General features: G+C 41.8%; 2 protein-coding genes and 1 pseudogene across 3 annotated transcripts in view; all 3 read left to right on the plus strand.

The window, feature by feature from the left end:
* On the plus strand, positions 1-5,875 carry LOC129041502 (zinc finger protein 736-like). Its single transcript, XM_054497048.1, has one exon. It carries the CDS (start codon positions 1-3, stop codon positions 448-450), a length of 450 nt encoding a protein of 149 aa, XP_054353023.1. The 3' UTR covers positions 451-5,875.
* LOC129041071 (zinc finger protein 736-like) overlaps positions 1-6,364 on the plus strand; it is a 38,575-nt gene extending 32,211 nt beyond the window's left edge. For both annotated transcript variants that reach the window (XM_054496225.1, XM_054496226.1), the window contains exon 7: positions 5,870-6,364. The gene's annotated coding sequence lies outside the window, so the exon portion shown is untranslated. The remainder of the gene's footprint in view (positions 1-5,869) is intronic.
* LOC129041503 (60S ribosomal export protein NMD3-like) overlaps positions 2,797-17,310 on the plus strand; it is a 26,427-nt pseudogene continuing 11,913 nt past the window's right edge.

The following is a 17,310-nucleotide window of genomic DNA, read 5'->3' on the forward strand; positions in this document are numbered from 1 at the left end:
ATGCATACTGGACAGAAACCCTACAAATGTAATGAATGTGGAAAAGCTTTTACGTGGATCTTTGCCCTTAGTCAACATAAGAGAATTCATACTGGAGAGAAACCCTACAAATATAATGAATGTGGAAAGGCTTTTACGTGTATCTTGGCCCTTAGTCAACATAAGAGAATTCATACTGGAGAGAAACCCTACAAATATAATGAATGTGGAAAGGCTTTTACATGTATCTTGGCCCTTAGTCAACATAAAATAATTCATATTGGAGAGAAACCCTACATCTGTGAAGAATGTGTCAAAGCCTTTACCCGCTCCTCAACCCTTATTAACCACAAGAGAATTCATATGGAAGAGAGACCTTACAAATGTGAAGAATGCAGCAAAACCTTTAAGTGCTTCTCAGACCTCACTAATCATAAGAGAATTCACACTGGAGAGAAACCCTGCAAATGAGAAGAATGTGGCAAAGCATCGAGCTCGTTCTCACACTTCATTAGACATAAGAGAATTCATACTAGAGAGAAGCTCCACAAGTGTTAAAAATGTGGAGAAGCCTTTAACGAGTTGTCATATTGTGTTCAACATCAGAGACAATACTGAACAAATGCAGTATAAATTTAATGACTGTTGAAGAACATTCAACATCTTGGAGGGTCTCTAAGAACTTGCTTTATAATCTGGGTGCTTTTGTGTTGGGTGCATATATAGCCCTTTGCTATTATGTAATGCCCTTGTCTTTTTTTGTTTTTTTAAATCTGTGTTGATTTAAAGTTTCTTTTTCCAGAAACTAGGATTGCAATCCCTGCTCTTTTTCTGTTTTCTATTTGCTTGGTAGATTTTTCTTTTTCCCTTTATTTTGAACTTATTTGAGAAGGGTGTCTCGATTACAGCATACCGTTAGATCTTGATTCTTTATTCAGCTTGCTACCTATTTTTTAATTGGAGCATTTAACCCACTTGCATTTAGGGTTAGTATTCATATATGTGGATTTGATTCTGTCAGTATGATCTTAGCTGGCTGTTTTGCACATTTTTTTATGTGGTGGCTTTATCGTGTCAGCAGTTTGTGTACTTCAGTATGTTTTTGTAGTGACTGGTAATCATCTTATTTAGTGCCTTCTTCAAAAGCTCATGTAAGGCAGGTCTTGTGGTAACAGATTTCCTCAGCATTTGGTTTTCTGAATAGGATCATATTTATTTTTTGCTTCTGAAGGTTACTTTGGCCGGATATGAACTTCTGAGTTAGAATTATTTTTTAAGAATGTTGAATATTGGCCCTTAATCTCTTCTAACTTGTAGGATTTCGGTTGAAAGCTTTGTTTGTCTGATGGGCTTCTTTTTAGAAGTAACCTGGTCTTTCTCTCTAGCTGCCTTTAACATATTTTTTCTTTGATTTTGACCTTGGAGAATCTCATGATTATGTATCTTGGGGATGACCACCTCAGGGGGTATCTCACTGGGGTTCTCCACATTTTCTGCCTTTGAATGTTGGTCTCTGTATCTAGGTTAGGGAAGTTCTCATGGATGTTATCCTGAAATATGTGTTTCAAGTTGTTTCTTACTCCCATTGCTTTCAGGCACTCTCTTTAATCATAGATTTGGTTTCTTCACAGGTTTCTTTACATAATCCCATATTTCTTAGAGGTTTTGTTCATTCTGCTTTATTCTTTCTTCACTATTGTTGTCTGTCTTATTGCAGAAAGCCAGTCTTGAGGCTCTGAGATTCTTCCCTCTGCCTGGTGTATTCTTCTATTAATACTTGTGGTTACATTATAAAGGTTTTGTATTGTATTTTTCAGCTCTATTTGGCCATATTTTTCTGTAGACTGGTTGTTTTTTGCATTAGTTCCTGCAATTTTGTCCTTCCTTGCATTTGTCCTTCCTTGCAACTTACTTTTGTAGCTCAATGAAGTTTGTCTCTATCCATATTCTGAATTTTGCTTCTGTCATTAAACTTAGGCCATACTGGAAATGTAATTTGGTCATTTGGATGAAAGAAGTCACTCTGGCTTTTTGTGTTTTCAACATTTTTGCACTGATTTTCTCTCATCTCTGTGGGCATATCTTTGAAGTTGCTGAACCTTGAATGGGGTTTTGGACTTTTGGATCCTGTTTGATGGTCTTGAGTATTTGATTGTGGTAAAAGGTGGATTCAGCCAACAAGCTTTGTTCCTGGGAGGTTTTTTTTGTTTTGTTTTTGTTTTTGTTTTTGTTTTTTGGTGGTGGAGAGGAGGTAATGCTCAGCTCACAACTCAGTCTGTATACTCTAACTCTGGGGGACTTGTATTGAACCCCAACTGTGTTCTGTGGCTCCTTGTGATTTGGAGTCCACCACTCTATGGGACTAAGGTGCCACAGCTGTAGCAGAGTGCTAGTGGATACGGGGTTTCTGCCTGTCTTTGGGTATTCACCTCAGTGGCAGGAGCAAAGCTGCTGGCTGGGGAGTGGGGGTTACCTGCTGGAGACTGTGTGCTGTTGCACTAAAGGTGGTGTTGGCTTGGGGCAGGATACTGCCCAGTGAAGGTTTTGATGCCTTCTCTGTGTCCCCCAAGAAGGAGTGATTGTTCAGAGTGTGGGAGGATACCCTGTTCTCCGCACAGTGTTACCACAAAGGCCAGGGTGGGGCTTTCTGGCTGTCTACCCACCAAAGCTTCACCTACAATGGCAATTGCTTGGGGGTGGCAGGGTCATACTGCATTTCCATTTGATGGTGGGGCAAGCAAAGCCAAACTCACCTTTGCAGACATATGCCAGCAAACTAATTTGGGGAGTTGTCATGGTCTCAGGGGAAGCTGTAGTATGGGGAAGAAACATGTGGGCCGGTCCATTCATAGAGGCTGCCTTGCTGTAGCTCTTCATGGGTCAGGTATGGCCCACCAGTGCATATGCTCTGATATGGGCTCCTAATGTACCTGAGACTGCCCTGTAAGCAGCTGTGGTCAGACTGGGTCCCTGGGAGAGGCCAGCAGACCAAGGAGTGCTCAGTTGGACCAGCTTCTTCTGATTTGCAAGACCATCCTGCAGAAATTAGGTCCAACAGTTCCCGTAAGGATAAAGTCTCTTATGGGAGAAAGTTGAGCCTACAGAAATGGCCATCAATGGCCACACTTTATTACAGATGCTCTTGAGCTCAACCGTCTGGGCACCACATGAGCTGGCTTGCTGTCCCACCTCTTTGCTTGTCTTCTGGGGGCTGCATCTCAGAGACATTTAGGCCAGTAATCACTCAGTGCAGTCTGCCCAGGATGGAGGATCTGTGCTTTTGGCCAAGTTAGTTGTTCACTGTCTGGTGATGAGCAGTGTGTAGTTTGTGGGACCCATGGAGGATGGACTGGCCTCCTCTCCTTGGGTAAACTGCAGCTTGTTTGAGGTGTGAATAAGGCACTTAGGGTTTTGGATTTTTCGTTAGTCTGAGAGTAGCAAGGAGAGTTCTACTGCAGAAACAGAGGCAGAAATATTTTCAGTTGCCCCTGGAGGCTCTGTCCAGGGAGTTTCTAAGTTGCTACTGGCTCAATAGCTCTGGAAGAAATTGGCTAGTGGCCCAGGCCTGGAGAACCTGACCAGTGAGAATATATGAGAAAAGGCACTCACGTAACAGTCTGGCCACTTTACTGAAGAGCTGCTGCAGTATGCTGGGTGTCCACTGCAGTTTCTAGTCACCTGAGATTTTCCAGCACCTGACTTTTAACACCACTGAATGCTGCAAAACAGCAACAATGACAACATGCCCTTTTCTCTAAGGGCTCCATCCCAGGGAGGTACAGGACTGTTTCCAGCCCCAAAGCACCTGTAGGAGGTACCTGGAAACCCCTGTTGAAAAGTCTTAGCCAGTGAGGAGAACATGATTGGGGACCCACTTAAGAAAGCAGTGTAGGCTGGGCGCAGTGGCTCACGCCTGTTGCCCTAGCACTTTGTGAGGCCAAGGTAGGTGGATTGCCTGAGCTCAGGAGTTCTAGACCAGCCTGGGCAACATGGTGAAATCCTGTCTCTACTAAAATACAAAAAAAGAAAATTAGCTGGGCATGGTGGCATGCACCTGTAGTCTTATCTACTCAGGAGGCTGAGGCAGGAGAATTGCTTGAACCCAGGAGACAGAGGTTTCAGTGAGCCAAGATTGTACCACTTCATTCCAGCCTGGCGACAGTGAGACTCTGTCCCACTCCAAAAAAAAAAAAAGCAGTCTAGCCACATTTTTATAGGATAGCTCTGCTGTGCTGAAGTACCACTTCCACCCCCAGTTTATTTGGGCTCTGCAAAGCCAGAAGGCTGGAACAGCTAAGTCACACAAACAGCAAAAATGGCAGCTCACTCTTCCCTCTAGGAACTGTATCCCAAAGAGGATTCAAAACTCCTTTGATCAAAGAGCACCGGTGGTGGTAGCTGGAGACCCTGGCTGGGAAGTAGTTTGCAGTTAGGAGGAACTAGATTGGGGACCTGCTTTAACAGATAGTCTGGCCATGTCTTTTTAGAGGACCTGTACTGTGCTAGGAGATCCTTTCTGCCCCCAGTCAGCTTGGGCTCTTCAAAGCATGAAGGCTGGAATGGCTAAGTTGCCCAAGAAGCAAAGATGATGGCCCATTCCTCTTTCTGGTAGCTCCATCCCTGGGGGGGTGCAGTGCTGCTACCAGTGGTTGGCTGGAATTCTAAGCCAGTAGGTGTTACCCTGTGAGGCACTGTGGAAGTGGGTCCTATGGACCATCACTGCTCAGCCACTTGGGTCCCGCCTCTTTCCTATGGGTATGTACAGAGTTGTAATGTCCTACTTTGCTGGAGTTGCAGCTACTTTTTCTGGGAAGCCTGGAAAGCCAGAGTATCTAAGACTCTTGAATCTCTATGCGGGCCTCAGTGGCTGCTCTGCTGAGACTCCATGTAGCTCTGTGTGTTAAACTGAAGGCCTTGGTGAAGTGGGTTCATGAGGGTATCTCCTCACCTGAAGGTTGCAAAGGTCTGTGGGAGAATCATGGGTTTCTAGGGTCACACATGCACTCACTGCCTTACTGGGTGGGGAGGTTCCCTTCGCTCCATGTTGTTCCCAGGTGGCCCATTGTCCTGCCTTGCTTTACTCCATTCTCCGTAAGTTAAGTTGTTTCTTTCATTAGTTCCAATGCAAGTACCTGGATGTTTGAGTTGAAGGTGCTGTATCTACACACACCTTGCATTCCTCTCTATGAGAGCTACACAGTCTAGCTCCTTCTACTTTTTTATTTTAAAAGAATTTAATATATTTTCAAAAGCAAGTATTCATATAATTTAACTCTTACATTTGATGCTATGTCTTCATTCTAGAATTTATGTGAAAGAACATGGTCAATGGTTGCTGCACCAGAGTTAGGAGAAGGTCTTCCATATTAGATAAAAAGATTTATATACTTTCCCATGGAAGATTAAGGAAACTGAAATCTAAGATACATGAAGAAATTCTAAGTGGAAAGGCCACTTAGTTGTTGGCTTATAGCAGTATTATAAGTGACAGGGTGATAGAAGTGTGGTAAGTGATTAGGATAATATTCTGCATAGTAAGAGAAACAATTTGAATTTTAGAAGAAAATTGCTTTACCATTTGCAAACTAAGGTAATTAAAATACAGTGAATTTCAAAATGCCTTTTTAATGACAATGTGTGAACTTGTTTTAATAAACCAAAATTGTTCTTGTTGTGTTAAGGCTATTTTACACCGAATGTGTATCTTGCCACTGATGTTAACTTATCCCATCTTACCCAAGGTTGTAGGTCAACAGATGGTAACAATATGCTATTGTGTGACTGTGGAATAACATCTCTAGTGATTTCTTTGTCAGTGGTCTTTAACTTAACATAATTTGGAGAATATGATTCCTACAAATTAACATTTTTGTTTTTCTTGTAACTACAGGTTATTATGATGGTTGTAATGAAGATTATATGAGCATAATGGAGCTATATGTTTCTGAATTCTGAACAACTAGTTACAAAATATTCTACTTTTTTCTGTTGAACATGTGACGTATCTGGTCTGCTAAACACATACAGACCTTTAGTTTTGATATATATGGATTTAAATATACAGACGTGTAACCGTAAAATAAACTTTAGTTGTAACAGATTTATAGAGAAAGTAATCATTTATTTATGGTTGTATACCTATTTTGAAAAGAAAAGAAAAATATTAAAATGAAACAGATAATTTTACAAGTGTTGATATCTTACCAGCAAACCAGAAATTCCAAAGATTTTGAAAGCAAATCTATTTTCTCTGCTTTGTATTAAATTCATTTATCTAAAATGTTATTGCTTCTGGCTTAGAATTATTTTGTGCAAATTCTCTTTTTCTTTTTTTGGTTTGTCTGTTTGCCTGTTGCTCACCATAGACATAATATATAATTTTCTGTTCATCTAATTTCATAAAACATTATTTGTGTAATCCCCTCAGAGATTATGAAAGTGACTGATAAAATTTAATGGTGTTCACAGAACAATTTTCACATGTGAGTAATTTCACACTGAGTGTATTATTGTGTGTTATTTATTTAGTACATTTTCTATTTTGTTTAGAGAATGCTATTTAATCCAATTTTCATTTAGTTATTGATCATTTTACTTTATAAAATTGATATACTTTATTAAATATATTGGATCAATTTATTCAAGTAAACAGTTGAACATTTAATATTGGCATATACATGAAGTTAACCAGCAAAAACAATACTAGCTATATAATAGAAGCTACATAATTAGAAATCAGTATTCTCTTTGAAATTATTTTGTGGTCTCAGGTGAAAAACTGAAAATATTTATAGTAGTGACATTAATTCTGCATATGAAGAGAGCATAATTGTACCTATGGTGCACAATTGACTCTCCCAATTAAAACAAGATGAAGAGATGGACATTTTAGCAAAACTAAGTGAAAACCTTGTAAAGTTTTTGGATTATGTTTCTACATTTAAACATCTATTGAGGGAGTTAGAGGGGAAGTCTATGCTGTCAAATCTGGAATTGCTGACACATGTTAAGAGTATGCTCCACAGGTTTTGAAACCGAAAATGCCCTGAACTCTTTTCATTTAGATTAACAAAATAGGGTTTTAGTCTTCCTCATCTATGTTCTGGCTTAGACAGAATTATCAAGCCATTTCAAGTAGAATTTATTCTAGTTTTTTTTTTTTTCTTTCTGAAATGGAGTCTCACTCTGTCACCCAGGCTGGAGTTCCATGGCACAATCTTGGCTCACTGCAACCTCCACCTCCCAGGTTCAAGCAATTCTTTTGCTTCAGCCTCCCGAGTAGCTGGGACTACAGTCAACCCCCCCACCATGCTTGACTAATTTTTTGTACTTTTAGTAGGGATGGGTTTTCACTGTGTTAGCCAGTATGGCCTTGATCTCCTAACCTCGTGATCTGCCCCCCTCAGGTTCCCAAAATAAGGGGAATACAGGCATGAGCCATTGCACCCGGCCTTAGTTCTAGATCTTGACACAGCACATCCTCAACTTACTGTCTCCGAGGATAGAAAACCTGTGTGATATGGAAGAACAAAACCAAACATTTGTTATAACCCAAGGAGATTTTATTTCTGCCCTGCTGTCCTGGGCTCTCAGAAGTGTAGTTCTGGCAGACATTACTGGAAGATAGAAGTGGGAAACAAGCCTAAATGAAAATTGGGTGTGTGTTAAGACTGTCTTCTTAGGAACTGACAGGATCAGCCTTCAGTTTTGGGTAGATTTTGGGCAATTGAGTGATATGTAAAGAGTGGTTTTGTTGCATCAGATCCTAAGATAACCCAGCTTCTGCTAGTAGTAAAACCCAGTAAGATTGGTATTTTTTTTTGGACTATGAATTGGGCGATTTTTCCAAAATAATAGTAATTTTAAAAATCTGTCTATTTTGAATTGCATACCTAGCTAAAATTTTTTTAAGATTGAAGATAAGATGTAAAATAATTCATACAAGTAATATAAGCTAAGTTTTCTTAAATTATTTACTTATTTAAGAAATCTAATTACATTTTAAATAAATTGCTGTCAACTGTTAGTATTTGTGAGGCTTTTTTTTTTAAGATTTTTGCCTCTAAAACAGGTAACAATTTGAACAAAGAGGAAAACAGAAATTCAATGACTGGCATGAAAATTCATGAAAACGAAAGGTTTGTATGATGACCTAATTAAAATAATGTAAAGAATCAACATCTTAATTTTTGTTTTTACACATTATTGGACAAAAGTAGCCCTGAGATAGTAATGTGCAGAAAATACTATTAATCATATTCTTGAGACTGTCTCACTGACTTTGGCAGTTTGAGAACCCCCAGCACAGGCCCAGGATTCCCTAGGCATTTCTTTTAAGAGAACATCCCATGGAAATGAAGCAGAAGGCCATGTCCACGAAGAGAAATGGATGCTCACCTCCTAGAGACCAGTGGGTGCAGGTTGCAGAAAGAGTAGGCCCTTCTTGGAGGTCCAGGAAGGGGCTATTGGAACCGTCCTAGAAAAGGGGCCTGGAGCTCCACTGAGCCCTTCTGCCTGCAAGGGCCTCAGAGGGCCCTGGGGGAGGCCAGCCTAGGTGCCCTGTCCTATCCCTGGCCCTTGAGTCCTGCCTCACCTGCTAGCTTTTTCCACCAAGAAACTAGCGGTAGGAGAGTGTCAAGGCCCACACCCATCTTGGCACATTAAGTGACTTATTGAAGAACTAGTCAATAAGAGCAGAATGTGCTGCTGTGACCTCCTGAGATTACATTCTAGGAGGAAACCTGGGTGGCACCAGCCTGAGGCTGTGCATTGGAGGAAGGATGGACAGGTCAACTGGGCTTCAGTGAACATGTGCCCCTAGCCAACCCAGGGAGACATGGGCTTGCCAAGAGCAGGCAATAAGGGTGCCATACTGCAGGCATGGTGAGCTGTCAGGTGGGCACACGGGTAGGTATGTGGGGGGGTGGTCCATGAGTGGGAGAACCCTCTCACAGCCCTGAAAGCCCAGAGATCCCCCAGCCTTTTGAAGCAGAGGCTGTACCTGGAGCTGCAGGGTGGGCACTGCGCAGTGGACTGGTAAAAGTGGGGTGAGCAGCCAGTCACTGAGGGGCTTTCATTGCCCATTTTTCTGATGAGCAATTTGAGCCCCCAAAGCCACAAGCCAGCAGGGGCAAAAGCACTGGGCTGAGGCATCACCTTTTTTCTTCGCTGGCTCCCATAAGCCTCAGACCTGGCATGCCTTGAGGATGAAGATCTTTCTTCTTTGTGAGTATAGGCACAAAAGCAACCAGTTGTGTTTGCTAAGCCCACCCACAATTACTTTTGTGGGCCTCCTCACTCCACTGGCCTGTGAAACCCAATGGGCATTCCAGGGTCCAGAATTCACATTTTGTTTTAGAACCAGAGTTCAGCACCCAGGCCAGAGCAGAAGTCGGCCTGTTAATTCCACGGCACAAGGCCCAAATCAGAAAACTCACTTGACTATTCAGCTGCACCCAGGCAGTGTGGGTACTGTTCCAAGCAGGTCCCATTCTCTTCCTGGCTCCAATTATTTCACCCGCAACTTGTTATTTGTACCAGCTTTTTCTTTACCCCCCACATCTTATGGTTTTTGAAATTCCTCTGAAGACTGCATGAGCTAAGCTTTAAGGGTCACAGTGCTCTAGCCTATTCAGGCTGTGCCAGGAAGAGAGATGCCTCAACCTACCTTGACTGTTAAGAGTCATGTATAAATAGTACCACCTCTAGCAGGAGTGTTGTCACATACTCAAGACTCTCTTTCTGGTCTCCATACCAAAAGATACATTAGAATGACAAGGCAAATAAGACAGACCTAGCAGTTCTGCCTTTTAAAGGGCAGCCTCAGCCTGGTCACCCTGAATCACAATTTCAGGGTCTGTTTTAGCACGTCCTACTTTAGAAAATAGTAGAACTGGAGCCCCAGAATAGTCAAGGTCCAATGAAAAAGTGGAGAAGGGGCACCTCAGCAGCCTGTCATCCTGTAACAGAAACAGACCCTATCAACTAAGAAACCATCTCATAAACTTAGACAACTGTACCAGCAATGTGCACACACATCAGGCCTTTTAGTAAACTGTCAACCCAACGATTGAAGAAAAAGCAAAAGCTTTTTTGAATTGAGTCTCAGGAGGAAGAACCTCCACTGCCTGAACCAGCCTGTATGATGGATGCAACTGACAGTGTTAACTTGACTTGGGCATACCTGGAGACTGACCCTGTATTAAAAAATGCTTCTGAGTGTTCAGAGTTCCAAGCTAAAAATTCTAGTAGAGGCCAATCTGGAGATTATTTTGTATCTATGAGGAACATCTGAGCCCCTGGTCTGTCCCATTCTGTGGAATGGAATACAGGCCACACAGGGGACTGAGGCCATTCCTTTTTTGTTAAATGAAGGCTGATAGGTGAAAAGTTGTTCAGAAAAAATGTGCTAAATAAAAATGCTATACAAACTACACACTTTTTGCAAGTGGGTGTGGTTATCCTGCTAAGCCCACAGACACTGGACATTCTCCCTTCTATGTAAAAGTCCCCAGTAAAACTCCATATCTCATACACTGGTTCTGAGTTTCTTCTTTGACATGAGTTTCTTCTTCAACATGGTGCCATTTCCATGGGAGTCGAATTTGACACAACTTACCCCATAGTGAGGAAGGATTTCAGACTGCTCAATGTGCTTCAAAGCTCACCAAGGCATCAGCTGTGGAAGGATGCAGTTATTGTCTTTACCGCTCTTATCCAGGCCTCTTAGATGCACAATCAGTGGAATACCAAAAAACATGACTAAGAAACACATCATGGTCAGAAGCAAGATTAATGCCAGAATAAGCAGTGACCATTTGGAAAGAAAAGGGAGCATTTTGCTTTCTCCTCTGGCAGCCCTCAACTTCTGTCATCACGTTCTGGCTTCATTGATGGTTTTTAAGCTCATCCTGCCTCTGGAGGAACCATGGGCCCTGGGTGGTAAACACCTTCACTTAATCTTTGTGCAACAAAGCTTTCTCTTGACAAACATGACCTCTGTGATCATGAGCTTCTAAGCAATCTGAACAATGCACAACCTGAAAACCTATGAAAGGGAGATGAGTAGGTCTGAGGGAAACTATTTTCCACTTTTTCCTTTGGCAATTCTAAAAGTTTTGACGGTAGACAAATGTGCAGAAGAGGACAGCATAGTATAACTCCTCATCATGTGAGTTTACAACCAGGAGGTTTTAATCCCAGCTGTGAGAGCTCCAAATGAAAACCAGAAGTTACTTCACTGCATCTATCAATGATTGATTGCACATCATTTTGTCTATCATACTGAGGAGTCTTCACTGAGGATTTTCCCATTGAAAATATAAAGACAGGAAAAGGTAAAATAGCAACTCCATGAAATCATTAGATAAAATGTAGAAATGCTCGTCTTCTTACATCATTAGCATTTTTGCACATATTTGCATGTATATCTACCCATAAAGTTGACATTTTCATAATCAGTTATATGTCAAGTTAAAATAAAAAAATTTTTGACCAGGTGTGGTGGCTCATACCTGTAATCCCAGCACTTTGGGAGACCGAGGCTTGTGGATCACTTGAGGATAGGAGTTTGAAACCAGCCTGGCAAACATGGTGAAACCCCGTTTCTACTAAAAATACAAAAAAATGGCAGGCACCTGTAATCCCAGCAACTTGGGAGGCCGAGGCAGGAGAATTACTTGAACCCAGGAGGCAGACATTGCAGTGAGCCGAGATCGTGTCACTGCACTCCAGCCTGGGCGACGGAGCAAGACTCCATCTCAAAAAAAAAAAAAATTGTTTTTTCAGAACAAAAAGAGACACGTATGGTCCAGGCATGCCCTTGTGGAGTGGAGTGTGTGTGGCCTTGTCCTTGAAAAGAAGGAAGAACAGTCAGTGCCCTGCATTATGGGTGGGGAATTCATTAGGAAACAAAGAGTCAGTCAGGGCCTTGGCCTAGAAACACTGAGGCTTGAAGGGGGCTTCTGAAAGCAGCAGAAATGGCCCATGGCACTGAATCCTAGGGGGGCCTGTAATAATAAAAGATCTGTGAAGGGATCTTAGCAATCCTGCTAGAAGGCCCTGACTATACCCTGGATTGGAGACTCCTGGGGTAGAGTGGCTGCCAGACAGCCTCAGCAAACAAGTCTTGACCAGTATGGCTGGGCTAATCTAAAATAGCTCATCTCTTCTGTTTTACAAAGCAAAATATAGAAAAATAAAGTGAGAAAAAATGAAATCAAGAGAAATATAAAAATTTAAAGTAATTGAAAAATAGGACAAATATACTGAAATAAAATAGAGAAAAATAAAGAGAAATGTAATTAAGATCAGTGAAAATAAAATGAAGATGAAGAAATACAATAAAATTAAGAGAAATAAATGAAATAATTTGCAATAAAATAAAATTATAAGAATGAGATAAGGAGGAGGAGCCAAGATGGCCGAATAGGAATAGCTCCGGTCTACAGCTCCTAGCGTGAGCGATGCAGAAGACGGGTGATTTCTGCATTTCCATCTGAGGTACCGTGTTCATCTCACTAGGGAGTGCCAGACAGTGGGCACAGGTCAGTTCGTGAGCGCACCGTGCGCCAGCCGAAGCAGGGGCGAGGCATTGCCTCACTCGGGAAGCGCAAGGGGTCAGGGAGTTCCCTTTCCGGGGTGACAGACGGCACCTGGAAAATCGGGCCACTCCCACCCGAATACTGTGCTTTTCTGACGGGCTTAGGAAACGGTGCACCAGGAGATTATAGCCCGCACCTGGCTCAGAGGGTCCTATGCCCACGGAGTCTCGCTGATTGCTAGCACAGCAGTCTGAGATCAAACAGCAAGTCGGCAGCGAGGCTAGGGGAGGGGCGCCCGCCATTGCCCAGGCTCTCTTAGGTAAACAAAGCAGCCGGGAAGCTTGAACTGGGTGGAGCCCACCACAGCTCAAGGAGGCCTGCCTGCCTCTGTAGGCTCCACCTCTGGGGGCAGGGCACAGACAAACAAAAAGACAGCAGTAACCTCTGCAGACTTAAATGTCCCTGTCTGACAGCTTTGAGGAGAGCAGTGGATCTCCCAGCACGCAGCTGGAGATCTGAGAACGGGCAGACTGCCTCCTCAAGTGGGTCCCTGACCCCTGACCCCCGAGCAGCCTAACTGGGAGGCACCCCCCAGCAGGGGCAGACAGGCACCTCACACGGTCGGCCGGGTACTCCAACAGACCTGCAGCTGAGGGTCCTGTCTGTTAGAAGGAAAACTAACAAACAGAAAGGACATTCACACCAAAAACCCGTCTGTATATCACCATCATCAAAGACCAAAAGTAGATAAAACCACAAAGATGGGGAAAAAACAGAGCAGAAAAACTGGAAACTCTAAAAAGCAGAGTGCCTCTCCTCCTCCAAAGGAACACAGTTCCTCACCAGCAACGGAACAAAGCTGGACAGAGAATGACTTTGACGAGCTGAGAGAAGAAGGCTTCAGACGATCAAATTACTCTGAGCTACGGGAGGATATTCAAACCAAAGGCAAAGAAGTTGAAAACTTTGAAAAAAATTTAGAAGAATGTATAACTAGGATAACCAATACAGAGAAGTGCTTAAAGGAGCTGATGGAGCTGAAAACCAAGGCTCGAGAACTACGTGAAGAATGCAGAAGCCTCAGGAGCCGATGCGATCAAATGGAAGAAAGGGTATCAGCCCTGGAAGATGAAATGAATGAAATGAAGTGAGAAGGGAAGTTTAGAGAAAAAAGAATAAAAAGAAACAAGCAAAACCTCCAAGAAATGTGGGACTATGTGAAAAGACCAAATTTACGTCTGATTGGTGTACCTGAAAGTGACGGGGAGGATGGAACCAAGTCGGAAAACACTCTGCAGGATATTATCCAGGAGAACTTCCCCAATCTAGCAAGGCAGGCCAACATTCAGATTCAGGAAATACAGAGAATGCCACAAAGATACTCCTCGAGAAGAGCAACTCCAAGACACATAACTGTCAGATTCACCAAAGTTGAAATGAAGGAAAAAATGTTAAGGGCAGCCAGAGAGAAAGGTCAGGTTACCCTCAAAGGGAAGCCCATCAGACTAACAGCGGATCTCTCGGCAGAAACCCTACAAGCCAGAAGAGAGTGGGGGCCAATATTCAACATTCTTAAAGAAAAGAATTTTCAACCCAGAATTTCATATCCAGACAAACTAAGCTTCATAAGTGAAGGAGAAATAAAATCCTTTATAGACAAGCAAATGCTGAGAGATTTTGTCACCACCAGGCCTGCCCTAAAAGAGCTCGCGAAGGAAGCACTAAACATGGAAAGGCACAACCGGTACCAGCCACTGCAAAATCATGCCAAAATGTAAAGACCATCGAGACTAGGAAGAGACTGCATCAACTAACGAGCAAAATAACCAGCTAACATCATAATGACAGGATCAAATTCACACATAACAATATTAACTTTAAATGTAAATGGACTAAATGCTCCAATTAAAAGACACAGACTGGCAAATTGGATAAAGACTCAAGACCCATCAGTGTGCTGTATTCAGGAAACTCATCTCACGTGCAGAGACACACATAGGCTCAAAATAAAAGGATGGAGGAAGATCTACCAAGCAAATGGAAAACAAAAAAAGGCAGGGGTTGCAATCCTAGTCTCTGATAAAACAGACTTTAAACCAACAAAGATCAAAAGAGACAAAGAAGGCCATTACATAATGGTAAAGGGATTAATTCAACAAGAGCTAACTATCCTAAATATATATGCACCCAATACAGGAGCACCCAGATTCATAAAGCAAGTCCTGAGTAACCTACAAAGAGACTTCGACTCCCACACATTAATAATGGGAGACTTTAACACCCCACTGTCAACATTAGACAGATCAACGAGACAGAAAGTCAACAAGGATACCCAGGAATTGAACTCAGCTCTGCACCAAGCAGACCTAATACACATCTACAGAACTCTCCACCCCAAATCAACAGAATATACATTTTTTTCAGCACCACACCACACCTATTCCAAAATTGACCACATACTTGGAAGTAAAGCTCTCCTCAGTAAATGTAAAAGAACAGAAATTATAACAAACTTCTCTCAGATCACAGTGCAATCAAGCTAGAATTCAGGATTAAGAATCTCACTCAAAACCGCTCAACTACATGGAAACTGAACAACCTGCTCCTGAATGACTACTGGGTACATAACGAAATGAAGGCAGAAATAAAGATGTTCTTTGAAACCAACGAGAACCAAGACACAACGTACCAGAATCTCTGGGATGCGTTCAAAGCAGTGTGTAGAGGGAAATTTATAGCACTAAATTCCCACAAGAGAAAGCAGGAAAGATCCAAAATTGACACCCTAACATCACAATTAAAAGAACTAGAAAAGCAAGAGCAAACCCATTCAAAAGCTAGCAGAAGGCAAGAAATAACTAAAATCAGAGCAGAACTGAAGGAAATAGAGACACAAAAGACCCTTCAAAAATTAATGAATCCAGGAGCTGGTTTTTTGAAAGGATCAACAAAATTGATAGACTGCTAGCAAGATTAATAAAGAAAAAGAGAAGAATCAAATAGATGCAATAAAAAATGATAAAGGGGAAATCACCACCAATCCCACAGAAATACAAACTACCATCAGCGAATACTACAAACACCTCTACACAAATAAACTAGAAAATCTAGAAGAAATGGATAAATTCCTGGACACATACACCATCCCAAGACTAAACCAGGAAGAAGTTGAATCTCTGAATAGACCAATAACAGGAGCTGAAATTGTGGCAATAATCAATAGCTTACCAACCAAAAAGAGTCCAGGACCAGATGGGTTCACAGCCGAATTCTACCAGATGTACAAGGAGGAACTGGTACCATTCCTTCTGAAACTATTCCAATCAATAGAAAAAGAGGGAATCCTCCCTAACTCATTTTATGAAGCCAGCATCATCCTGACACCAAAGCCAGGCAGAGACACAACCAAAAAAGAGAATTTTAGACCAATATCCTTGATGAACATTGATGCAAAAATCCTCAATAAAATACTGGCAAACGGAATCCAGCAGCACATCAAAAAGCTTATCCACCATGATCAAGTGGGCTTCATCCCTGGGATGCAAGGCTGGTTCAATATACGCAAATCAATAAATGTAATCCAGCATATAAACAACCAAAGACAAAAACCACATGATTATCTCAATAGATGCAGAAAAGGCCTTTGACAAAATTCAACAACGCTTCATGCTAAAAACTCTCAATAAATTAGGTATTGATGGGACGTATCTCAAAATAATAAGAGCTATCTATGACAAACCCACAGCCAATATCATACTGAATGGGCAAAAACTGGAAGCATTCCCTTTGAAAACTGGCAAAAGACAGGGATGCCCTCTCTCACCACTTCTATTCAACATAGTGTTGGAAGTTCTGGCCAGGGCAATTAGGTAGGAGAAGGAAATAAAGCGTATTCAATTAGGAAAAGAGGAAGTCAAATTGTCCCTGTTTGCAGACGACATGATTGTATATCTAGAAAACCCCATAGTCTCAGCCCAAAATCTCCTTAAGCTGATAAACAACTTCAGCAAAGTCTCAGGATACAAAATCAATGTACAAAAATCACAAGCATTCTTATACACCAATAACAGACAAACAGAGAGCCAAATCATGAGTGAACTCCCATTCACAATTGCTTCAAAGAGAATAAAATACCTAGGAATCCAACTTACAAGGGATGTGAAGGACCTCTTCAAGGAGAACTACAAACCACTGCTCAAGGAAATAAAAGAGGATACAAACAAATGGAAGAACATTCCATGCTCATGGGTAGGAAGAATCAATATCGTGAAAATGGCCATACTGCCCAAGGTAATTTACAGATTCAATGCCATCCCCATCAAGCTACCAATGACTTTCTTCACAGAATTGGAAAAAACTACCTTAAAGGTCATATGGAACCAAAAAAGAGCCCGCATCGCCAAGTCAATCCTAAGCCAAAAGAACAAAGCTGGAGGCATCACACTACCTGACTTCAAACTATACTACAAGGCTACAGTAACCAAAACAGCATGGTACTGGTACCAAAACAGAGATATAGATCAATGGAACAGAACAGAGCCCTCAGAAATAACGCCACATATCTACAACTATCTGATCTTTGACAAACCTGAGAAAAACAAGCAATGGGGAAAGGATTCCCTATTTAATAAATGGTGCTGGGAAAACTGGCTAGCCATATGTAGAAAGCTGAAACTGGATCCCTTCCTTACACCTTATACAAAAATCAATTCAAGATGGATTAAAGACTTAAATGTTAGACCTAAAACCATAAAAACCCTAGAAGAAAACCTAGGCATTACCATTCAGG

This window comes from Pongo pygmaeus, chromosome 6 (genome assembly GCF_028885625.2).
Source record: "Pongo pygmaeus isolate AG05252 chromosome 6, NHGRI_mPonPyg2-v2.0_pri, whole genome shotgun sequence".
Classification (NCBI taxonomy): Eukaryota; Metazoa; Chordata; class Mammalia; order Primates; family Hominidae; genus Pongo; species Pongo pygmaeus.

Coding starts and splice junctions, on each gene's coding strand:
- LOC129041502 (XM_054497048.1), top strand. CDS start 1: ATGCATACTGGACAGAAACCCTACAAATGTAATGAATGTGGAAAAGCT.